Here is a 25,467-nt window from a genome sequence, read left to right as displayed (position 1 = left end):
CTCCACACGGTGAGGTCGATATGGGAATCCCAACGACAAAATAAGATGCACCAAGTAGACAGTCTCTTCGAGGACAAAATTAGCGTATCAGCCTGTAATGGAGGCGCTTGATTTTTCTCCAACAATAACTCTCGCTTGGTAATAAAATCTGAGACGCAGGTTTAATTGCAATCGCAATATAGGACGATGTCGCGGGCAATCCCTGTCACGGGAAGCCTCAACTCATTCGCGGCCAATATCAAAAAAAGTCCGCTCGCAGCCTCAATGTGACTCACAGCTGTATCTCTCCTCCTCTCTCTTCCGGTTCCTTTGGCGTGTCTTCCTTTTTCCTTCACAAACATTTCTTTTCACCTTTTACTAAAGTCATTTTCATTTCACACAAAAAATCTTAACAACAATATTACCTGAAACTAAAAAATATTCTACAAGTATAAAATAACAACAAAGGTGGAAGTGACGGATCCGTAACAAAGGATAACATCACTTCCTTTTTTTGATTGTATTGGCTTTTTCCCAGAACTTTGTGCTTTTTACGTCACTAAGAAACTTCCTTCCCTCAGCCAGACATAGCCACATAACAGCAAGTAAATTCTGTTGATGTGGCAGGGAAACAGAGGTATTATTTATTTTACTTTTCTTATATTATTGTCCTCAATAAATGTCTTTGATATAAGAACAAAGTAAAAACCAAACCAAGGAGTGGAGAAGATCACAACACTGGTATTTAAATGGGAAACATAATTAATGTGAAAAATATCAAATAAATCTTATTGAAGAAATAATAAAATTCAAAATACAGGGTGGGCTATTTATCTATCCACAGTTTTGAACCCCTATAATTATATTGCTAAGAAACAAAATCAAACAAAATTTTTACATGATATTGATACATATTTCCAAGTTTTATATGATACAAATTTTATGCAAATTAACCAGCGAACATTCACAACCCGAAAGAGCGGATTCAAGCAGCTTTTGGAGAAATGACAGTTGGAATGCCATAGAAAGTAGTTTTGGAGTGGTGTGAAAGGTGGCACACATTGGTTGAATATGATGGAAACCATGTCAAAATTCATAACTAATTCTCTGTACATTTGATTTCAATGATATCTGTAGCATAAAAACTTGAAATATGTATCAATATCCAAAAACAATTTGTTTTATTTTATTTTTTTCCTGCTGAGCTCATAATAAGGGTGAAATCTAGATCGACATCTCTGCCTTTGTTTATTTGTGACCATAGAACTTTAATCTCAGTCTGCAAAGACTTGAGTACCACATTGATGCCTCCTAGTTTGGAGGTGATGTGTTGGTATAATTTATATGCACTAGGACGTGCCCGTACGTGGGTGCCCGTTCCTTGCCAAAAAAAAAAAAAAAATGTCTTCGCCCATGCATGCAGTGGTCCCATGGGCCCATGGGCGTGCCCGTAAGTGCGTGATGTGACCGTACAATGAATGTATCGTCCCGACGCCGCAGCTCGGATGGCGCTGCAGTTAATCGGGCCTGTATCGGCAGAGTTATTATAAACGTGTACTACAATCGATCGTACCTTACAGCGTCTGCTCGCCACGTTCAGCATCAGTACGTCGTCACTATGACTATCCGTAAGTCCGGAAGTGACGTCCTCATTTGACTGTCCGGAAGGTCGCATATCGCAGTTACGATGAATCGCAAATTAGTTTTAATTAGTTTTAAAACATAGTTTAACGCCAACATAGCGCCAACATAGTTTGCCAACGTGAAATAAATGAATACGCTCTCAAATGTGCCGTCCGAGGCAGAGTCTGTTCGGCACGTTCGGCACACGTGATAGCTCGCTGCTCTCTGATTGGTTGAATCGTTTTTTGGACATAGCTTGGTAACTACTTGTCCGATTAATATGAAACCTTGAAAAGGCACATCCTCGGGTCCCCAGCAATATACCTGGCAAGTTTCAAGTATATCGGACCCGTGGTTGTCGAGAAACAGCGGTCACAGACAAACACACAAACACACAGACACACAGACACACAGAGATTACTGGAATTATAGATAGATGACGTCAGCATCATGTAATAAGATTAGTGTGCTTCCTCAGTTAAATTTAATGTTCCTGACTGCAAACCTCCTAATTGTTGTTGAGCAGGGCAGAGACAATGTGTCAGCATGGCAGGCGACACTTGTTGCTAACAGGTTGTGCAGCAATTGCTGGGGTGAGACTCAATCTGTGCTTTGCTTCCAAATCAAGTTAGGGGGTTCAATCTGTGTATGAATGATAGTTTTATGAATGATCGTTTTAAGGCCATTTTCCCCGCTAGAGCGGGGGTTAGCCTTGCGGGCCCCATGACAATCATGGTTCCCTGTTTGAGGCAATGTTTTTATGGCCGGATGCCCTTCCTGACGCCAACCCTTGGTCGCCTCTTAGGATGCGCAGGGATACGGTGTACCTATTCCAAACCGGGGTACACACCGGGATCATTCAACCCAGCAAGCTGGTACTCAATTTGCCGACCTCGGAAGGATGACAGGCTGAGTCAACCCCCCTGGCGTTAATTCAGCGATCGACCGGGATTCGAACCCAGGATCCTAGGATCCTAAGCCGGCACCCAAACCGCTAAGCCACACCAGGGATAATCTGTGTGTGTGTACGCACGCACACACACACACACACACACACACACACACACACACACACACACACACACACACACACACACACACTATCCCTGGTGTGGCTTAGCGGTTTGGGTGCCGGCTTAGGATCCTGGGTTCGAATCCCGGTCGATCGCTGAAATCGTATATATATATATATACATACATATATATATATATATATATATATATATATATATATATATATATATATATATATATATATATATATATATATATATATATATATATATATACAGTGAAACCTTGACTTACGAGTGCACCAACTTACGAGTTTTCCGAGATACGAGCCGTCGCTCGGGCGGTTTATTGCTTTGAGATGCGAGCCGAGATCTGAGTTACGAGCTTACGCCACCCGCCACCAGGTGGGTTCCGGTCACGTGGTTATCTTGCCGTGCAAGCATCTCTGCCGTATATAGCTGCTGCTTTGTTTTCGCATTTTGGTTATTTTGGAAAATTTCTTAGTTTTAACCATGGGTCCTAAGAAATTGAGTGCTAAGGGCAGTACTGAGAAGAAGAAGAGGATGATGTGCTTGGATATAAAACACGCAATCGTCGAAAAACATGAGCGAGGTGTGCGTGTTGTCGACTTGGCGAGGCAGTACGATCGTAGCAGTACGATCGAAACATTTTGAAAGGGAGGAAGAAACAAACCTCGTTGGACAGGTTTTTATTGAAACGCCCTGCAAGTGAAAGCGAGGAAAGTGTGGCGAAAAAGGCAAAAGTTATCTCCTCCACCTCCGCCAGCATCTTCGTCTGATCTTCAAGGTAAATACACTTAATAAAACCAGTTTATTTCTTTACATTGTGGCGGACACGGAAGCTCACTGGCGTGGTGACATCATTCCGCGCACCAAGTGGGCGGGGGCCACGCCGAAGGGTAGGCGTGGCCTCAGCATATACACCGGGCGCGCAGCCCGGAGCGCGCCAGTGTTACAGTGAGCTCTTGAATAAAGACTCTTACAAATTACCGCGTTGTCCGCTTCCTCCTTGTTTACAAGCAGCGCGCGTAACGCCGCTTATTAGTTATTACGTACAGTATATACGAGGTCGTGCTTGTTTATACATTATTTGTTATTTATAAAGTACATTTTTCTTATTTAAAAACACGTAACAAAAAAAATTGGTGTGGTTTTTGGCGGGCTGGAACGGATTAATAGCATTTCAATGCATTTTAATGGGGAAATTTAATTTGAGAAACGAGCAAATTGAGTTACGAGCTCGGTCACAGAACGAATTAAACTCGTAAGTCAAGGTTTCACTGTATATATATATATATATATATATATATATATATATATATATATATATATATATTGTTGCGAATATGGAATTTGGCCTCCATATCCGCTTGTAAATATTCCCCTATTTTCTCCAATACTCCCCAACTTTCCCCAATCCCCCATTCCCTAGTCCCATTGCATGTAAATAACAATCAGTAGAGCCGACCTTCCCCTTATTCCCCCATTAAATGTCGTGCCCAGGTCCACCGCACCACACGTAGACAACTTTCGGACATCTTCCTAGTTATTCTTATTCTATGTCAGTTAAGGCCTCGTCTCCATTAATTATGACTCTTCGTTGCACCAGAATGTGATTATATGGCATCAGTAGTGAGTTTAGGACCTTTCCCATACCTCCTTCCATCTTCTTCCCCAACAATTACAACAACAACAGAGGAGATGGCGGCGGAGCGGGGGAGGATGCGTCCTCACACCGGCTCGATTAGCGCCATAGACCATGCGCTCCACGGGGTTACCACGAAGGGGCTCCTTGTCAGCTCCTCGTCAAGGGCGGAGCCTGGTAAACCCCCCGCACGCACCCAATGAGAAGCAACGTGCCGATTCCACGAGGCGGAGCTAACGAGCCGAGGGCGTGTCACTCCCCGCCGGATATACGCGGCCCCGCGCCGGATGTGACGTCAGATGCGCACCCAGCTTGGAGAAGGAAAGCCACCTGCGAGCGCTGAGTCAGATGCGCCCCCAGCTTGAGCAGACAAGACGCCATCCGAGCGCTGCGACCTCCCCGCATCTCTGGACCGGACCGAGTCGATTCTGACCTTTGAGCCCAGGTGCACCTGGAGCCATCGCTACCCGCCTGTCCTTTCCATCAATCCCCGTGTGAGTCAGCTTTGTCCCGTTTATCTGTCGTCTGTTGGGAATAATATAAGATTGTGTCTAAGTGCTTGTCTTTCTATGCTGTCCCTCTTGTAGTTGTAATCTAACCTTCCGCCTTAATATAACCTCCTCCGGAGGTCTTGAGAACTGAACCCCTGGTGTCGTATTGTGTTATTGTAATCCAGCCGGGTGTCTTCTTTTTCTTATTGAGCCAGCATCGCGCGACTTCGTCAACGTCGAGTATAGTCGGGTAATTTGTGCGGACACGACGGCCATTCCGCTCGGCCCACTTTAACATCAAAGTCGTGTCTGTAACAATTGGTGTCGGGAGTGAGATTCGAGGCCCGACCAAATTTTGAAAAAAAAAACGAATAGAGGAAAAAAAAATTTGGTCAAAATTTGGAGCGGCCGAAATTCGTTTTGTTTTACAAAACCCGAATTTTGAAAGTCGCGCTATGGCGGATCAAGACGGCTGGGGTCCGGTTAGGGAGAGTGAAGCAGGGTCGGTCCAGGACCAAATTGAGGGACATGAGGGACATGAGGAGAGCGAAACAGCGGGGGTAGCAGACGCGCGAAATGGCGCCTCGCACATAGCTACGGCGGCCGCACCCGCTGCACAAGTGGGAGGGATGGCCCAGATGCAGGTCCTCATGGAGCAATTTATGGCGCAAATGCAGGCGTCCCTCAAACTGCAGAGTAACCAATTGGGGAACCGGATGGATGCTCAGGGTGAGCGATTGGAGGGCCAAATGAGGGTTGATAGTGAGCGATTGGAGGGCCAAATGAGGGTTGATAGTGGGCGATTAGAGGGCCAAATGAGGGGTACCGGTGAGGGATTAGAAAAGAAATTTGAGGGGTTAGACAACGGGATAAAAGAGGTGAAACATGGGTTAGAGGGGGTAGAAAATAGAATGGCTGCCCAGGAGAATCAGATAGAGGGAGTGAAAAATGGGTTAGAGGGGTTAGAAAACAGTATGGAAGGCAAATTGAGGGACATGAGGGACCAAGCGGAAAGGGAAGTTAAACAAATGGAGCAGCAGATAGAGGGGGTCAGAATGGGGGTAGAAACCAAACTGGATGCTCACAGGGAGGAAATGCAGCAGATGAGGGTGGCATCTGGGCAGGAGATGCAAGTGATGGGAGAGGAGATCAGAAGAGGAGTGAGTGAGGAGGTCGGAGGAGTGCGCGAGGAGGTGAGGCACTGTAAGGAGCGCATGGAGAAAGAGGTGAGAAAGGGGACTGTAAAATTGCAAGGTGGTATAGAGGAGTTGACGCTGGGAGTAGAACAACTGACAGTGGGACAAAAGGAGTTGGGGGACCAGGTAAAGAAGAACACAGCGGTAATAGAGGGTTTAAAATCGACACAGAAGGAGATGAAAAAGGACGTAGGGGTAATTAAAAAAGAGTGTCAGACGGTACATGAGGACCTGACGAGGAAAATGGACAAGGTGGTAGAGGTAATGGAGGTTAAAGAGCGGGAGGTGCGGGAGCACATAGAAAAAAATAAAGTGGAGTTAGAGGAAGAACTTAAAGGGGCGCACGAAGAGATGAAGGAGATGAAGCAAAAATTAGAAGAAGTGGAAGAAGGGGTGAGCGAAATTAAAAAGCGACGGAGAGAGGATAAGAAAGAGATAAAAGAGGAGGTAAAAGAATTGGTCCAGAGTCTGTGTTCGGATCGTGATGATGTGCTCATTAACCGGATGAGGGATTCGCAGGTGATGGAGGAGAAGCGAAGAGAAAGAGGACCCGGTGTAAGTGGTGACCAATATGGTCGTGCGTATGATGCGCCAGGTGATTTAATAAGCTTGGGGGTCGAGATAGACCCGGATGTTCGTGAGAGGCCAAGAGTGAGGTGTATGGCTGGTACAGAGGGTGTAACGGGAGAGTGTGCGCGAGAAAGGTGTGTGACGGACAGGTGCATGAGGAAAGAGTGCGCTGTCAGAAGTAAGGAAGAGTGTCCACCTGTGGTGAGTGTTACAGAGGGTGTAACGGGAGAGTGTGCGCGAGAAAGGTGTGTGACCGACAGGTGCATGAGGAAAGAGTGCGCTGTCAGAAGTAAGGAAGAGTGTCCACCTGTGGTGAGTGTTACAGAGGGTGTAACGGGAGAGTGTGCGCGAGAAAGGTGTGTGACGGACAGGTGCATGGGGAAAGAGTGTGCTGTCAAGAGTAAGGGTGAGTGCGTTGTCACGAGTGGAGGTGAAAGTAGTGAGAGTGACATGGAGCGTGAGTTAGTTGTGACAGGTGAGCGAGGATGTACACCTGGGATGGAAGGATGCACACCTGGAATGGTAGAGCGTGAGTGGGAATGCACGCTGGAGTTGGTGGTGAGGCACGTGGTTGGGTGTGCGAATGAGAGCACACCTGTGATTGTCACAGAGGAGGTGACCGAGGAGGGGGCGCGAAGAGGTGTATTGGTGAGGTGTGCGAGCGACGAATGTGTGCCAAAGTGTTCGGTGGTCAGGTGTGTGACCAAGGCTGTGAGTGGAATGAGTGTACCTGGGTGTGTAAGGAAAGGTACGAGGAGCATGGGCACGGCTGGATGTGTGAGCAAGGAACGGGCTGCGGGGTGTAAGCGTCCAGGTGAAGCATCGACGTTACACAGGTTAGAGGTTAGGTCGACTTTTAGCCGAAGCGGGCCCTCGGTGCGTGCCGGGCTTCGCGTGCCGCGAGAACCAGCGGGGATCCGAGCCACGGCGGGTTCAAAAGGACCGCCGTGCGCGATCCGTGCTGGGCCTCGCTTTGAACGTCCGTGCTCCACTAGGCGGAGCGGGCGGCCCGATAGAAAGAGTCGTCATGGCGACCACTTTTTGTTGAGGAATTCCGGCAGGTCGAGATCGGGACATTGGATGGCTCCGTGCCGAGAAGGTGCGTGGGATCTCGGGCCGGGTAAACCTCCTTCCCTGCACCGAAGGCAGGATGCAGCCAGCCACTGGCACAGAACAACCAGCATCCATTGCTTGGCTTTACGAAGCCGGGCTTTGGACAGGGATTGGCGCACCGAGAGGTATTAGTGAGTCGACTGGGTGATGAGGTTAGTGTTTTGGACCCAAAATTAGAGAAAAACAAAATTTGATGATTGGCAAAGGATTGGCAGTAGTGATTGGCAGATGATGGGTAGTGATTGGCAAATTTTTAATTTGTTGAAATTTGATGTGCAAAATTGGTAGTGAGAGACCCCCGATGTGGTGGGATGGCAAATCCACCATCCTTCCCATGGGGGGGCAAAGGAGCAATAGCTTATGGGGTGTATGGCAGTGAAAACTAGCCCGGGTGGGTTAGGATATTGTGTGTAGGGATCTAGAGAAGATGACATTAGGTGACGTTAAGTTTAGTTAGTGACTGATACCTGTAGTGGGGACGCAGGTAGATTAGTATGGATGATAATGACGAGGGAGCGCAATAGTTTAAAGGGACGACTGGGAAGCGCAAGTTTCAGAAGGGAGTAGTTAGCTGAGATGATGCCGTGTGTGTGTGAGAATTGAACAGGTGTGATTGCACAGGTGTGCAACTGGACAGGTGTGTGGAGCAGTGTATGAGTAGTGAGTGTGTGGATCAGCGCGAATGCGCTTGGGGAGAGAAGGGTGCAGGTGGCACCAGGTGTGAGAGCACAGGTGTGCAAGTACAGGTGTGTGGAGAGAGTTGGAGTAAGTGGTATGGAGTGGTGTGCGTGGTGCGAAGGTGTGGATGGGGGAAGAGTGGACCCCTTTCACGAGTACCCGGGGCGGGTAGTGTAAGTGTTAGGTAGAGGGTGCAGGTAAATTGTGGTTGGATATTGGCATTTGTGGTGCGGTGGCAGAATGGTGTTGTGGATGGGTGCATTAGTGTTGTGGAAATGGCTGGGCGTGTAGCCTGTTAGTGTGTGTAGTTGGTTGGGCACTCCACCACTGTGAGGATGTCGGCCAGGTGAGGCCGCAGGTGGGCTCTGGGAGCCGGTAGTTGTGAGTGGGTGCCTGAGGATCCCGGGTGTGGATCGGGCAGCCCAGTGCCAGAGAGGGCACGGAGTGGGGAGAGCGCCAGAGGGCCTTCCCCAGGTAGATAGGTTAGGGTAAGGAGCAGGTAAGCTCGGAGGCAACTGCAGTGGTGGAGGGGTGCAGGTGGGTAGACCCACTGGGAGAGGTACACGCCACAGCCCAGAAATTGTACGAGGGCACCGGGAGATGAATCGGGGGAGTGAGACCCCAAATTGAAGAGCACCACAGTTTGGCCAATGGGAATTGGTTTTTAGAACCCATAGTGTAAGAGGGCCAATGGTTTGGCCGGAGGAAGACCCCGGGTGGTGTAAAGTTGTTAAAGTCATTTAGGAAATAGTTAGGATTGAAGAACCTGTCGCACCATACGCAGCCACTTACCTGTGGTGATGATGATGACTCCACACCTGTGTTTTCTTTGTTCTGTGTGCAGGAAATGAGATTGCTGTGGATTTGTGAGACGCATCACGACGTGGATGAGACATTGGGGTGATTCCATCTCTCCCTCCTTAGGAGGGACTGATGATGAGTTGGAGATGGCAAATTATGATGTTGAGTTGGAGATGGCAAATTTTGATGAGAGTTGAAAATGGCAAATTTGATTGGTTAGGAGGGAGAGAAGACGAATTTGGTTTATGGGAGGAACGGGGAAGACAGTAGGGATGTTTGTTGATTTGTAAAGTAGATGTTTATGGGTAGTGTTGTGTTTTGTGGATACAGTAAGGGGTAAGGGAGGAGCCATGTAGGTTACCTGGTGGGGGGGGGGGGGGGGCGTACGATAGGAACGTACCTGTCTCACCTGGTTCCCATGTGCCCCCAGTGTGCATCACCTTACATTGCGTGCACTTTTGCGCCCTTACCACCTTACTCACTTGTCTGCTTCTTTTGTCTCCCACCTCCGAGGATCTGGCTTTGGGGTAGAGAGAGAGGAGAGAGAGGTGCTGGCTGCGCAGTTGTGGGCCTGCACTTTCGCTGTTTGCTGCCGGGATCGATACACCATATGGACCGCAATGTTTGTGGCCACCCACAATGGACCGCAGTTCGTTTGCGGCCAAGCACCACCCGGGGATGGACCTATGGGTCAACGTGGCACCTATGCCATACAGGTGAACCACTTTTAGTTAACACCAAGTGCACCACAAGAAGAGCAAGAGACACCTGCAGGGTTAGGGGTTGTCGAATTTATTTTTATTCCAATGAACAATGGTGACTGCACCGATTGGTGGTGGGGTGGTGCTTTTGATGCTGGGAAAGGGTGCTCTGCACGTTATTAAAGGCCGTCGGCCACAGAGCACTCGTGGGTTGGTGTATCGATGTTGGCAAGCGCGCTCTCTCTATGCATAACATCTGCATGTGTTCCTCCAAAAACAGGTCCTGGATCGTAGTGTAAATAGCAGCGTAGTCTTGTAAATAATGCTCCCTACCGGCTGTATGTTTAGTTTGAGAATTCTTTCCGGATTCGGTTATCCTGTGGGTGTGTTTCTGTGAGGAGAAGGGTGCAACGTCGCAGGGGGACATATTTACTCATTTGTGAATATCTGTAAAACTGTCGCACTCAGGGTAGAGTTAATAGTAGAGGGAACTACATTGCGTGCCACACTAAAGTAGGTAAAAATTTATCGGGTCGGGACGCCCCGAGGGTAGAGAAGGGTGCAATGTTGCGAATATGGAATTTGGCCTCCATATCCGCTTGTAAATATTCCCCTATTTTCTCCAATACTCCCCAACTTTCCCCAATCCCCCATTCCCTAGTCCCATTGCATGTAAATAACAATCAGTAGAGCCGACCTTCCCCTTATTCCCCCATTAAATGTCGTGCCCAGGTCCACCGCACCACACGTAGACAACTTTCGGACATCTTCCTAGTTATTCTTATTCTATGTCAGTTAAGGCCTCGTCTCCATTAATTATGACTCTTCGTTGCACCAGAATGTGATTATATGGCATCAGTAGTGAGTTTAGGACCTTTCCCATACCTCCTTCCATCTTCTTCCCCAACAATTACAACAACAACAGAGGAGATGGCGGCGGAGCGGGGGAGGATGCGTCCTCACACCGGCTCGATTAGCGCCATAGACCATGCGCTCCACGGGGTTACCACGAAGGGGCTCCTTGTCAGCTCCTCGTCAAGGGCGGAGCCTGGTAAACCCCCCGCACGCACCCAATGAGAAGCAACGTGCCGATTCCACGAGGCGGAGCTAACGAGCCGAGGGCGTGTCACTCCCCGCCGGATATACGCGGCCCCGCGCCGGATGTGACGTCAGATGCGCACCCAGCTTGGAGAAGGAAAGCCACCTGCGAGCGCTGAGTCAGATGCGCCCCCAGCTTGAGCAGACAAGACGCCATCCGAGCGCTGCGACCTCCCCGCATCTCTGGACCGGACCGAGTCGATTCTGACCTTTGAGCCCAGGTGCACCTGGAGCCATCGCTACCCGCCTGTCCTTTCCATCAATCCCCGTGTGAGTCAGCTTTGTCCCGTTTATCTGTCGTCTGTTGGGAATAATATAAGATTGTGTCTAAGTGCTTGTCTTTCTATGCTGTCCCTCTTGTAGTTGTAATCTAACCTTCCGCCTTAATATAACCTCCTCCGGAGGTCTTGAGAACTGAACCCCTGGTGTCGTATTGTGTTATTGTAATCCAGCCGGGTGTCTTCTTTTTCTTATTGAGCCAGCATCGCGCGACTTCGTCAACGTCGAGTATAGTCGGGTAATTTGTGCGGACACGACGGCCATTCCGCTCGGCCCACTTTAACATCAAAGTCGTGTCTGTAACAATATATATATATATATATATATATATATACATACATATACTGTATATACACACAGACTTGGCATTTAATATGGAATATTTTTTTGGTGGGGGTGAACTTACTTTTCAAGATGTCTTAGAACCAAAAGTTCATTGGAATTATATTGAAATTATTCTAGATTTTGTTAATGTGACCTTTAAAAGAAACAAAAACCACATTTGACATTTCGAAACAAATAAATTGATCCTTGAAAGTGATGTAAACTGATATCGAACTCAATTCATGGACAGTACTGTGTTAAACTTCTGTACGTTTTCCAGAAGTATCTCTTTATTTTGCACATTAGCCAAAAATTTTTTAAACAAAAACAAAAGTTAAATTACGACTGGGATTACGGACAGTAAAATTACAGTTCAGTACTTCGTGTAACCCCCACGAGCATTCAGGAGAGCACGTACACGTTGAGGCATGCTGTTCACGAGATTTGCCAAGGTTTGGACAGGAATCGCTTGCCATGCAGTGACAATAGCCTGCTGCAATTCACGCACAGAGGTCGGCTGCTGGTCCAGGTGGTCGATTTGATGAGTTAATTCTGCCCACAAGTTCTCTATCGGATTCATATCCGGGGACATGGCAGGCCACTCCATATGCTTTACACCACGGTCAGCAAGAAAGTGTTGGATCATGCGAGCACGATGAGGCCGTGCATTGTCATCTTGGAAGACAAAGTTTCCTCGAAAGGCTGCACGAGCAAATGGAAGCAATGTTTCTTCCAGAATGGCCCTGTACTTGAACTGGTTCAGGTTTCCATTCAGAACAACCAGGTCAGTTTTTCCCCCTGCATGAAAAGCAGCCCAAAGGGTCACCCCACCACCTCCAGCTTGGACTCTTGGCACTATACAATCTTCGTTGTAGGCTTCATGCACTTGTCTGCACACTTGGACGTGGCCATCTTGACGATAGACCAGAAATCTAGACTCGTCACTGAAGATCACATGATTCGAGTGTCCTGGCTGCCATTGACGGTGCTCTCTGGCCCACTGCAATCGGCGCTGGCTGTGTTGTCTGGTCAGGCGTGGCTTTCTCAGTGGACGCCTGGCACGATAGCCTGCTTGAACCAGTCGTTGGTTGACTCACCTTCTGGATACAGGCACATTTTTCAGTTGCTGCCACTTAGCCCTAAGCCGATTAGCTGACTTGGTACGGCCATTGCGGACTAACCGGTGCAGCTGGCGATCATCCCTCCTTGTGGTTCTGCGGGGACGTCCTGGCCTCGGTATTGGAGTAGGGACACCCCTCTGAGCATTTCGTTTCAGGATCTTTGACACCTGACCTTGAGTGATGCCATACTGCCGAGCAATAGCACGCTCTTTCATGCCGTAATTTCGTAAAGCCACCACTCCATGACAAACAGCATTGTCGAGTTGACGGACCATCTCCAGAGGACGCGGAAATAACTTTTGGAGACGTGCAGCAGTTGTTTTCCACTAATACAGAACGCAACAACCCTTGTATACCCGACTGTGAAGCCAATCGTCAAATGCACCTGTCCGTACATTTTGCCACGCCACCTGTGATATAATCCTGTTGTTGACTTCTTGCTGCGACAGACAATCAGTGACATGGTTCTTTTAACAAATAAATCACCAAAGTGTAAAAGAAACTCACCAGATTGATATACTGAGTTAAGAAAGTAAACCCAAGTCAAGAAAAAAAATATATTCCATATTAAATGCCAAGTCTGTATATATATATATATATATATATATATATATATATATATATATATATATATATATATATATATATATATATATATATATATATATATATAAAAATAAATAAATATAAATAAATAAATAAATAAATATATATATATATATATACAGTATATATATATATATATATATATATATATATATATATACAGTCATCCCTCGCTATATCGCGGTTCACTTTTCGCGGCTTCGGTACATCGCGGGTTTTTCTCGCTAGTATATGTAAAATTATATCGCCGATTTTTCGCTATATCGCGGGATTTTGCGGTATAAATGTATTTTTATATACTATTATTTTAAATATTTTTGTGGTAAAATAAGCATTTACTAGCCTAAAAAATTAAAAAACGTAAAAAAATAAGAAAAATACGGTAATTAAAACATATTACAAGAAATAAAATACTGTACATAGTGTACAGTAGAACAGTAGACAAAGAGACAAAGAGTCGTGCGTATGGAAAACGCAGATGCGGCAGCTTCCATTTGCGCTAGTTACCCACGTAATGGGTAACTGTAATGCTCTTTCTGGCTGTGCAGTACATTCATCATCGTCATCACCTTCATCGTCATCAGTACTGCACAGCTAATTCATCATCATCTTCATCACGCAAGTTGTAGTATTGAAGAGCCGGGGCTCTTGCTTGATACGGACGAAATGACGGGCAAGACACAAACTCGTCCGAGAAGATATTTATTCTCAAAACCAACTCGGGAACACTGAAAAGCCCATTTATCGGGCTGCATTATAAAGCACAACCAGAAACCGAAAGCCACGCCTCTCAAGCGTGGCGTGCTTCGGCGGTCACGTGATCAACAGGTGTAGCTGATTATACCCGCACGCGCGGCACGCTTTGGCGGTCACGTGACCAGCTACTCTGGCACCGGGGATCCCCGCCGGTGACGTCACCGGCTGGAGCAAGGAGATTCTGATGCTGGTCTTGCTTGGGGAACCCATGGGTCGCTACAGTATCTTCAATCGTGAGTACCCATTAGAATTTTATATGTTGTTAAAATTACGTATGTTTAAGAGTGTAAAAAGTGTTTAAGAGTATAGGAAGTGTTTATAAGAGTATGGGAAAGGTTAATAAGAGTGTGAGAAAGGTTAATAAGAGTGTGGGAAAGGTTAATAAGAGTGTGGGGAGGGTCATAAAGCTTTAAAATATATATAAATAATAAAATAAAAATATGGTCGCTACTTCGCGGATTTTCGTCTATCGCGGGGGGTTCTGGAACGTAACCCCCGCGATAAACGAGGGATCACTGTATATATATATATATACAGTATATATATATATATATATATATATATATATATATATATATATATATATATATATATATATATATATATATATATATATATATATATATATATATATAGTCACGTGAAAAAGTAAGTACACCCCATGTAAAGTTTTGACTTTTTAAACATATTTCAACATACAGCTATTTGATCTTCATTTGAACAATGTTGATAGATAAAGGTGATATAATATAACAAATATCATGAAACATTTACATTTTGTAGTTCATTGTATAATTTAAATAAACATAAATGCAAATTTCGCATGTGGAAAAAGTAAGTACTCCCCTACATTTATCACTACTTCAAATACCTAAAATTAGAATCAGGTGCACCAGCTCAGGTGCAAATGATTAGAACATCGTTAGAGAGGATCTTGGAGGAACCTGTCTTATTTAAACCTCAGACATTTCGTTTGGTTTGCTCTTTGTTGTTGAAATGTGCGGCGTCACCATGCCTAGATCAAAAGAGCTCTCTGAGGCCTTCAGAAAGAAGGTTATAGATGCCTACGAGCCTGGGAAGGGATTTAAAAAGATCTCCAAACAATTTGAAATCAATCATTCGACTGTCCGGAAGATCATCTACAAGTGGAGAAGATTCCAAACAACTGCCAACTTGTTCAGGCCAGGCCGCCCCAGCAAGTTCAGCCCGAGAGCAGACCGCAAGATGCTGTAAGAAGTCTCTAAGAACCCCAGAATGTCATCACGGGACCTACAGGTAGCTCTTGCCACTGTTGATGTCAAAGTGCACGAGTCTACCATTAGAAAGAGGCTGCACAAATTTGATCTGCATGGGAGGTGTGCCAGGAGGAAACCTTTGCTGTCCAGAAAGAACATCAGGGCAAGACTAAAGTTTGCCAATGAACACCGAGGCAAAGACCAGCACTTCTGGAACAATGTGCTCTGGACAGATGAGTCAAAGGTAGAGCTATTTGGCCACAGTACCAGAAGACATGTTTGGTGAAAACCAAAGACAGCATTTGACCACAAGAACCTGATACCAACTGCAAAGCATGGTGGTGGAAATATTATGGTTTGGGGCAGCTTTGCTGCATCAGGGCCTGGGCAGCTCACCATCATATAATCCACTATGAATTCTTCATTTTATCAGAGGGTGCTTGAGGATAATGTGAGGCCATCTGTCGGAAAGTTGAAGCTCAACCGAAGGTGGACCTTGCAACATGACAATGACCCTAAACACACCAGTAAATCCACCAAGGAATGGCTGAAAAGAAAGAAACGGAGGGTTCTGGAATGGCCAAGTCAAAGCCTGGATCTAAATCCCATCGAGATGTTGTCGGGGGAGATTTGAAACGAGCTGTGCATGCAAGAAACCCCTCAAACATCGCACAGCTGAAAAAATTCTGCATGGAGGAGTGGGCAAAAATTTCTCCCAGTCGATGTTAGAGACTGGTAGACAGTTATAAGAAACACCTACTTGAGGTTGTTTCTGCCAAAGGGGGCAATACCACCTATTAGAGCCAAGGGTGTACTTACTTTTTCCACAGAAGGAAATGGCATCTGTTAATTTTTTGTTGAAGAAATTATTGCAAAGTCAATTACGCATTGTTTTTTGTTCAATAAGATCACCTTTATCTGTAGATACTGTTTAAATGAAGATCAAATATTGAAATGTCCACATATGTTAAAAAGATTTTAAAAAACTTTACATAGGGTGTACTTACTTTTTCCACATGCGAAATTTGCATTTATGTTTATTTAAATTACACAATGGATGACAAAATGTAAATGTTTCATGATATTTGTTATATTATATCACCTTTATCTATCAATATTGTTGAAATGAAGATCAAATAGCTGTATGTTGAAATATGTTGAAAAAGTCAAAACTTTACATGGGGTGTACTTACTTTTTCACGTGACTGTCTATATGTGTATATGTATAAAAATATAACAAGTCGAGATACATTCAAAGTACACCACCCCCATGCCAAATAAATAAATAACACATCCTCCAGCGCCCGGTGATGCCGCCTGTTACCAGTAAGTTATTGTCTGAATGAGTGGTCAAGTTATTTATTTAAGCTGTCGAGGATTCGTGGGAGTGTGGGTTATTTTAACTTCATTTATTTCAGTTTGTATCGCCGCTTGCGGTCGTGCGTTCTTTTTCTGTGCCCCATTCTCTCGTGTAATAAATCCTTGGTTTTGATGAACATTGTGTGGTCATTGCGAAACAGGCAATTATAGATCTATGCCATTAAGGCGTTATAAAAGCGAATTGCTGACAAAGGTTATTCCTGTGGGCAGATTTTCCTTTCCGGACCATGTGGTTATAACTGCCGACTCATGCCCAAATTAATTAGCAGAGAGAGACCACTCCTCCCCTCGCCAAAAGACGGCACGACTGGTCTTGTAAACCAGTGACCGCAACAATATAATCACAGAATATACATAGTTTATGAGTTATTATCTCTGTTTCTGGAGTTCTTATCTGGAGGATCTCAGAGTAGGTTGGTACCCTGGAGTTGTAGTGGGCATGGTCTTCCATTGTGAGCACTTGTTGTGGCACTCACCATTCCAAACAGCGTAGGTGGAGATCTTTAGCCTTGGTAGGCAATTCGCCAAGGAGAAGGAAACCTCAGATCATCCCCATCCATACTCATAATCTTTTCTCCCACAAACGACCCTATTCCTAAGCACTCCATTTTTCCAGGTTATTGTGATTTTTTCCCGTCTCCCTCATTTCTTTATTTGTTAGTTATTGGTTCTTTTGGTCCTTTTCTATTTCATCCCCAAAGTCCCCTTCCTCTTCTTCTTGTCCTTCATTCAGCTTGTGTGCAGCTTGTTCTCCCCCTTCCCTTGATCTCTCACTTCTACTCGGCTATTGGTGATAACCCCTTTCCATTTTGTTATCTTCCATTCTGCTCTAGCTCTTCTACGAGCCTCGCCCATGTTAAAAAAAAGTATTCTGTAGTCATGTGTCTGAATGTTGTCCCAAATCATTGTGGAAACACACCCTTACTGGACTCTGGTCGTCGCTGGTGTCTTCCTGCCATTATTGACAATGGAAAGTAATGGTGAGATGGTGGTTCGGTGGCTGAAACTTCAGGGAGCCCCTTAATGGCGATGTTGAGTAGTTTCCTGTTGGTGAACCACTCATTTTCTCGTGCATCAAATGCAATGGGAGACTACGTCATCACGCTTTGGTTGAGAGTTCATCAAAAATATGTAATAATAAAAAGGACTCCAAAAAAGGTCATCTAATTGGTGTGTTTCCTGTCACAAGTGGACACAATGTACATGTATCTACCGCTGATGAGAAAGAATCGGGTCGATACTGAAATCATGGGAAAAAATTTTTTGTCTTTGAAACGAGCAAAATATCACCGAGTGGGTGTTTCGCTGCATCGGTGAATGGGTTTAACAAGAGTAATCATTTTTTGGTTCCATATATTTTGCCTCCCTGTTCTTTCATTTCGCGGTGGCCCATCTCCATCCTTCTTTAACTCCTCCATCTCCTCGGGGACTGTTTTTCTGCGACCTGTTTGCATGGAATATTCAGTGCTCGCGCGCTTGTTCGATCCTTCACATTTGCTGTAAGTTCGTTTAGTGGGCCGGATTGGTGAGCTTTTGTTGTGGATAACGACCCAGCATGAGGCGAAACATCCACAGGCCTTGTCACAAACATTGCAATGCAATCAACATACTGACAATGCCGATTTATCAAACGCACGCTTGTGCATTTAGAGGATGTTTTTCGCCCGCTTTGGTGTTTTGTCGCCATGCCTTTTCAAGAGGGTACTTTGGATGATTGTAAAATATGGTATGATCTCCTGAGTCATAAAAAGCCAGCTCAATGTGCCATCATTGCTGTGTTAGGACCCCATGCAATAACTTCGGACTATCGTATACTGTAGCGCGACTGTGGAGGACCGAACCCCCTGCTTCCTTGCATCCGGCCACCACAGGAAGAGCATCCGGCCACAAAGAATATGCCTTTTGGCGAAGCAGCCATTAGGTGAATCACAGCTTACACATGCAAGCATGGAAACGGCCGTAAAACGACGACGATGATGATGTTTAATTCTGTTCTTGAGCACTTTGGAGTATGGCTGAGGCAAGGAAGTGTCTTAGCAACAAAGACCACATGGTTCTGGGAAAACAGCCAACACAATCAAAAAGAGGAAGTGATGTTACCTTGGTTTGAGAATTATATGATCATGGGGCTTATGAATTCCCAAATTAATTTAGCTGAATGAATAAAGTAAGCAAAAACAAACTGAATGAATGAAGTGAAAATGAGTGACAGTGATTTCTTGACAAATTTTGTCCTAAAGGGTAATTATTCATTATATGCCCTATAATTTAATAATTATGGAAATTTATTAATTTATCTGGGATAATAAACAAATTGTGAAAATAGACAATGTGTCCTAAAGGAGAGAATTGTTAAACTTTTAAATTCATCCTCTGGAAATTAATCATCATCATAATCATCGTCGTCGTCGTTTTACGGCCGTTTCCATGCTTGCATGTGTAAGCCATGATTCCCTATTGGCTGCTTCGCCAAAAGGTGTATTTGAGGCATGTTTTTTGTGGCCGGATGCCCTTCCTGACACCACCACAGAATCACCTGTGCACCTAGCCTTTGTCGAAAGAGACATACCTGCAAGGCAGCAAGGGGATTTGCAATCAGAGTTTCATTCTCCTATGTGGACTGCCTACCAAGGCTGAAGAGCGCCAACAACCCCGTTTGGATTGACGAGTGTCACAGCAAGTCCTCACAACGGTGGGCCATGCAACGGCGAGATCCACCTGACATTTAGCCACTGCCCTCAAGAGCACTGTTACCATGATGCACCACCTGGAGGTAGTCCGAAAGTCTTGGCAAGGGTGGAGGCTATTTCCCGGAAAGAAGGGCTTACACACTCGGCCTTCTTTTTGCTCACAGAGCTATCCGGCGGCCGTATCTAAATCAATGAATGGTAAACCAAATCGCATCCTACGACAGCACTAGATACACACGTACACCTGCCCTATGAAAAAAAACCGAGCACCACAAAATTCATGTCTTAGAAACCAATGTTAACTGTAGTTTTGGTCGAGAAAACTATTTTTGTTGATTTCTGGGAATTTTGTCTCAGAAAATTGGTTTTAACTGGTATTTCAATGGATTTTATGGATAATGTGACCCTGATGGACAAATTGGTCAGTAACTCACAAGTGGTTCAGAACACCCATAATCATACTACAAATGCTTTACAACTTAATCAAAAAAATGCTGAACATATTGCAGTGTGACGCAACGATCCTGAATACATCTGTGATTGAACGACTTGATAGTCACAGGTTTGACTTTCAAACTCGACTCGTCCCAGTAATCTCAATTGGCGTTCTAGCTCCATTTCAAGGCTTCCATTGGTAAAATGTTTCTTCCGCCCCATAAAATAGGGGGGGGGGGGGAGGAAATATCAAAATTTGAATTCTTCAAAATGCCAACAGGATTAGAACAGCATCGGGCAGCACCGGGTACCCCTGCTAGTCCTACATGGCATCCATGAAAGCAGTCGCTAAAACGTGCTTGGTACGAGGAATTTGAGCAAGAAGTGAGACCTGTGTATAGCTCCCACAAACATTGGTACACGATGTTAAAATGCGTTAATTGTACTGCGGCATTTTGGATTTCAGCATTACATCATAAAAATAGCAAATTAAACGAGTAAAGCAGTGAAACATGTTTGGTGGGCAGATGTGCTTACTCTTTAGCAGCTGCCCGGAATTGCTGGGCTCCCTCGGAGGAGAATCGCACGGTTCTTGCTTTGCCGCGCGTTCATTGCTCAAAGCAACCTGGGAAGTCCGAAGAAACTTGCTTTGGGACGTTTTCGTCTTCGGTGGATGAGCTTCTCCTGCAAGCAACGTGACATCTGTTTATTGCACGAAGGAAGGTACAAATAAATGCCCCCGACATAAACAAACGAAAAGAAACACCAAAAAGCAAATTTTGATTCTCTATCCCAATCATCTCATCAAAGCTAAATTGTCGAATCTGCAGCCGCTGCTTCAACTTCATTAAAGCCAAGTTTTCCGAACCAGATCCGTAGTGTTTTTCTGTTAAATCTCCGTCTCTGTGTGGCTGTTTGTGTTTCCGGCCAATTTTCTGTGTTATTCTGTATTTGTCAAGTATGTTTTCGTGTTGTTCAAGGCCTACTCCTTGGATAGTCGCTGTGAAAATGATATATCCCTTTTGTTGCCATGTTCCTTGTTTTGCTTCTTTCTTCAAAATATTGTACTTTCTACCTCCTCAACTTAATCCTATTTATCCTCCTCGCTTCAACAACTCCATTCTTTTTTTTCTCCTTTTATCAATATCTGCAAACTGAATCTTCATTGGATGTAAAACTTTCATTCTTCTTACTTTAAAAACTTCTTTTTTTTTTAACATTTCAAAATGCTTCACCTTCCATATTTCTCCATCAGTACCACGGATGTTCTTCTTCACCATAATCTGTAACTCCACCTCTTCTTCCTCACAAAGATTCTTTTCCAAAACTGTCCGTTAGTTAAGCATTTCCCTCATCCCACACCTACCGCACCTCCTTTCTCCGTGGCTTCAGCAAAAATTATGACCAGCAATCCCTTAGGGGTTCGGAGGTCATCCATCCCTGTCCTAGCCATGCAAGTTGCATTTCTAGAAGGATTGTTTCTTCACTTGCAATGGTGCTCTGAATTTGACACATGTTGAAAGCATTTGATGCCAAGGATTGCACGGAGTTGCCCTTTTGAGCCATGGCTAGCTTCTTCACGTGTCTCTTGTGTCGGGTGCATGCTTGGCCTAGTAGAGGAGGCAAGGCAGCACCACGGCTCTGTAGACTTTGCTCTTAGTGGCTGATCTAATCCCATGCTGTGACCATAAGCGCTTCCTTGCAGCTGGTCGTGTGTCACGGCTATCGTCACATGGGGGCCGAGGAGGGAGAAAACATGGAGGGAGAAAAAATGTATCAAAGAAATAATTGAGAATAATGACTTTGCTTTACTTTCCAGCAATGAAACTGCATCGTTGGACTTCTTTAGAGGAGAATCACATGGTTCTTGCTTCACACGATCATTGCTCAAAACCTCCTGAAAAGTCTGACGAACATCATTTTGGAGACATTCTATCTTCACCGGACGAGCTTCATCTGCAAACAATATCATGCCAGTCCATTAGCGAAAGGAAACACATTAACAACTGAATGTAGAATAACAAAACAATTTCATCTGGAAGTTTTGACAGAACGGACACAAATAAATAATACAAGACAAGCAAACTCAGAACTATCTGGATAATCAGATGAAGGAGAAGTTCGAATCTCAAACCCCCTGAAGTCAAATTGAACCATCGGCGCAAAGATTGGAAATCAAAATTGGGAATAAAACTTTTAAAACAAGGCATACAAGATGCTCTTGTGCAATTAGAAAATAGGTTAATAACGTAAAAAGTAATTCAAGGCAAGTAATAAAATAAAATATTATAAAGTAATTCGAAGCAAACATACGAATAAGTTGCACTTTCCTTTACAAACAACACATTTACCAACAACGACAAAGTTGCAATTTCAAAAGCTTTGAGGAAACATGATGAGAACGCACGTTGTGCCACACGGTGGAGGTGGTGTAACACCACGTGCCCAATGGTCGATTTTACATACATCCTTGGAGTTTGATGGGTTTTCTGCTTTTATAACCTTTTGTGCATCTTTTATGTTTAGTTATATGCTTAGGGAGAGGAAGGAGCCAAAATGGATACAACAATCATGGGGAAACAAGGGACAGGGGAGCAGAGGTGAGGAAGAGGGAAAGGCACGGTGAGGGGAGAGGGACGGAGGAGGGTGTGGTAGGGAGTAGTGCTGTTCAAATTAACCACCATTTTGCATAAAACATACAAACACATGACCCCGGATGAGGTGTAAATTGAAAGCACCAAAATGAATAATTACCTCCACCACCAAAGGTGGATGCACATTATCTTTTCACCCCTCTTTGTTTGTTTGTCTGTTTGATTGTCTGTGAAAAACCTGAAAAAGTTGCAGACGAATTCGGACGAAATTTGACGGGAAGGTAGCGTATGTGACAAGGACGAAATGATTCGATGTTGGTGAAGATTCGAATCCGGATCAGAGAATTTTTAAAATGATTCTTCAACATTGAGTGATAGGGCTAAGACCGATACATGACAGGATATCTCAAAAAGTTATGGACGGATTTGGACGAAACTTGGAGAGGTTGGGTGTTTGACAATGGTGAATCGATTCGATTTTGGTGAAGATCTGAATATGGATTCGGATACGAGAGTTATTGAATTTTTCAAATGATTCTTCAACATTGAGAGATCGGGCGAAAAGCGATATGTAACATGATATTTTAAAAAGTTATAGACGAGTTATGAATAAACTTGGTGGACGAGCTGGTTAGGTGACAATAACAAGCCGATTAGATTTTGGTTCAGGTCCGAATCCAGATCCGGCCTATCATTGGGATATAAAACATAAACTGTTCACCTGGTGGAGGTATGCGCTCTAACGAGTGCCACTCTAGTTAATATTGTCTTTATTTGCAATGTTATTGGAGGAAGCTAGAATAAATTTTTTCCACTCAACTCTAATAATTCCATATAATCAGGGAACGGTACTTGTCTTTTATTGTGCATGCCAAACCAAGTGGCAGTAACAAAACAAACAACATGGCGAACCCTGACAAAAAGTCGAAAATGATATGTGCAGTAAAACCCCGACATTCACGGGGGATATGCTCTTGCAATCTGCTGCGAATCAGCGAATGTTGGGGCATTGTTTCAATGGGAAAAAGAAAGAAAGGTTCACGGAGGCTCATGGGAAAAAATGTAGGCACATTCGGGAAAAAAAATGTAAGTTTGAGAACGCTAATTTGCACATAATTGGTTGCATTAAAAATGATTACAAATAAAAACAAAAAATACCATAAACAATTGCAAAAGTCTTTATTTCAAAAAGCCACCCAAATCTGACAAAAAACAAGATTTTGGTGAAGAACCGGCACAGCCCGCCCGCACCCGGCACAGCTCGACACAGCCCTCCCGACCCAGCACAGCCTGCCAGCACCTGGCATAGCCCACCCGTACATGGCACAGCTCGCCCACACTTGACAGCCCGCCTACACCTGACAGCCCACCAGCACCCGACACAGACCGCCCGCACCCGGCACAGCTCGACACAGCCAGGCCGCACCTGGCACAGCCTGCCTGACACAGCCAGCCCACACCTGGCACAGCCCATCCGCACCCGACACAGCTCGACACAAACCGCCCGCACCCGGCACAGCCCGCCACAGCCCGCCCGCACCCGACAGACCGCCCGCACCCGGCACAGCTCGACACAGCCAGGCCGCACCTGGCACAGCCTGCCTGACACAGCCAGCCCACACCTGGCACAGCCCATCCGCACCCGACACAGCTCGACACAAACCGCCCGCACCCGGCACAGCCCGCCCGCACCCGACAGACCGCCCGCACCCGGCACAGCTCGACAGCCAGGCCGCACCAGACACAGCCTGCCTGACACAGCCACCCCGCACCCGGCACAGCCCGTCCGCATCCGGCACAGCTCGACACAGCCCGCCCACACCCGGCACAGCTCGACACAAACCGCCCACACCCGGCACAGCTCGACACAAACCGCCCACACCCGGCACAGCCTGACACAGCCCGCCCACAACCGACACAGCAAATACAGGATGAACCTCAACTTGGAGCCAGACCTTTTGTTGAAACTAACAAAGATTTCACGTGACCTGTATCACCTGCATTCCATCAAGCATACCCCTTGCATCAAGAGCATTCCTGAATACATCATAAAATGGTAAGTTTACAACTCGTACATCATACTTTTCACACGAGAGGTAAATTACAAAAACTGATATTTTGATATCATTCAGAACAAATGCGTTTAGTGTATTTGAAATATTCTGCAATGATAAATTGGATTTTGTTTTTCATGGTAACACACGAGTGAGCGACGTTTGTGAAATGCTGATCTCTCAAATACTAAACGAGATGCGCTCATCCATCATTTATGTTAAAGTAACTTAGAAATGGTTCAGACCTTCGACTTGCGAAGCCAAAACATCCTCAAACTCGGACTCCACCTTCACCTTCACGATAAAATCTGCAAACACAAGAGGTCAAAAACAACAAACAGTTCCGATGAAAATGCAACGCGAGGTTCGAGCAATTGTTAACAATGATAACTCTCCTGAACTACAACTGTATTTTCATTTCCCACTTTTGAAAATGATAAACAAACAGACCCTAAACAGGGTCAGCAAAACCAAGTCACATGCGGTCCCAGGGCCGCTCAAATTAACTGAGGAAGAGAGGGCACAATACTGCACATCAAATCAAAAATCACGGAGTGAGAGAGAAATAGTTGAAACTATAACGGCACTCACTAGAGAGCATACCTCCGCCTGGTTGGCAATATCACTCAAAGGTGAAGAATCACTTAAAAATTCTATTAACCGGATCCGGATCTTCACCAAAATTGAATCGATTATCCTTGTCAGACACACAACCTGTCCAACAAGTTTCGTCCAAATTCGTCCATAACTTTTTGAGATATCCTGCTATGTATCATTTTTGGTCCGATCGCCAAATGGTGAAGAATCACTTAAAAATTCGAGTACCCGAATCCGGGTCTTCACCAAAATCTAATCATTTCGTCCTTGTCACATACGCTACGTCTCTGCCAAATTTCGTCCGAATCCGTCCACAACCTTTTGAGATTTTGTTCACAAACAAACGGACAGACAAACAGACAGACAGACAGGGGTGAAAACATAACCTCCATCCAGCTTTGGTGGCGGAGGTAATAACCACAAGTGTCGTTTATTTTTTATTCCATACCGTGCACATTCGTTTTTAT

The 25,467-nt window shown here is 45.1% G+C and overlaps 1 protein-coding gene across 2 annotated transcripts in view; it reads right to left on the bottom strand.

Moving 5' to 3' along the window:
* The window catches only part of LOC137427290 (uncharacterized), a 37,209-nt gene that overhangs the window by 9,728 nt on the left and 2,014 nt on the right, over positions 1–25,467 (bottom strand). For both annotated transcript variants that reach the window (XM_078778461.1, XM_078778462.1), the window contains exons 2-4: positions 24,649–24,711; positions 21,568–21,711; positions 20,293–20,439 (exon numbers count right to left, since the gene is read on the bottom strand). In XM_078778461.1, the coding sequence (XP_078634587.1) occupies positions 20,293–20,439; positions 21,568–21,711; positions 24,649–24,711 (354 nt within the window). The remainder of the gene's footprint in view (positions 1–20,292; positions 20,440–21,567; positions 21,712–24,648; positions 24,712–25,467) is intronic.

The sequence above is a fragment of the Myxine glutinosa genome, chromosome 5 (assembly GCF_964187855.1).
Source record: "Myxine glutinosa chromosome 5, kmMyxGlut1.1, whole genome shotgun sequence".
NCBI classification, from domain to species: domain Eukaryota; kingdom Metazoa; phylum Chordata; class Myxini; order Myxiniformes; family Myxinidae; genus Myxine; species Myxine glutinosa.
Note: the sequence above shows the minus strand (reverse complement) of the source record. Positions and strands in the feature narration are given on the sequence as shown.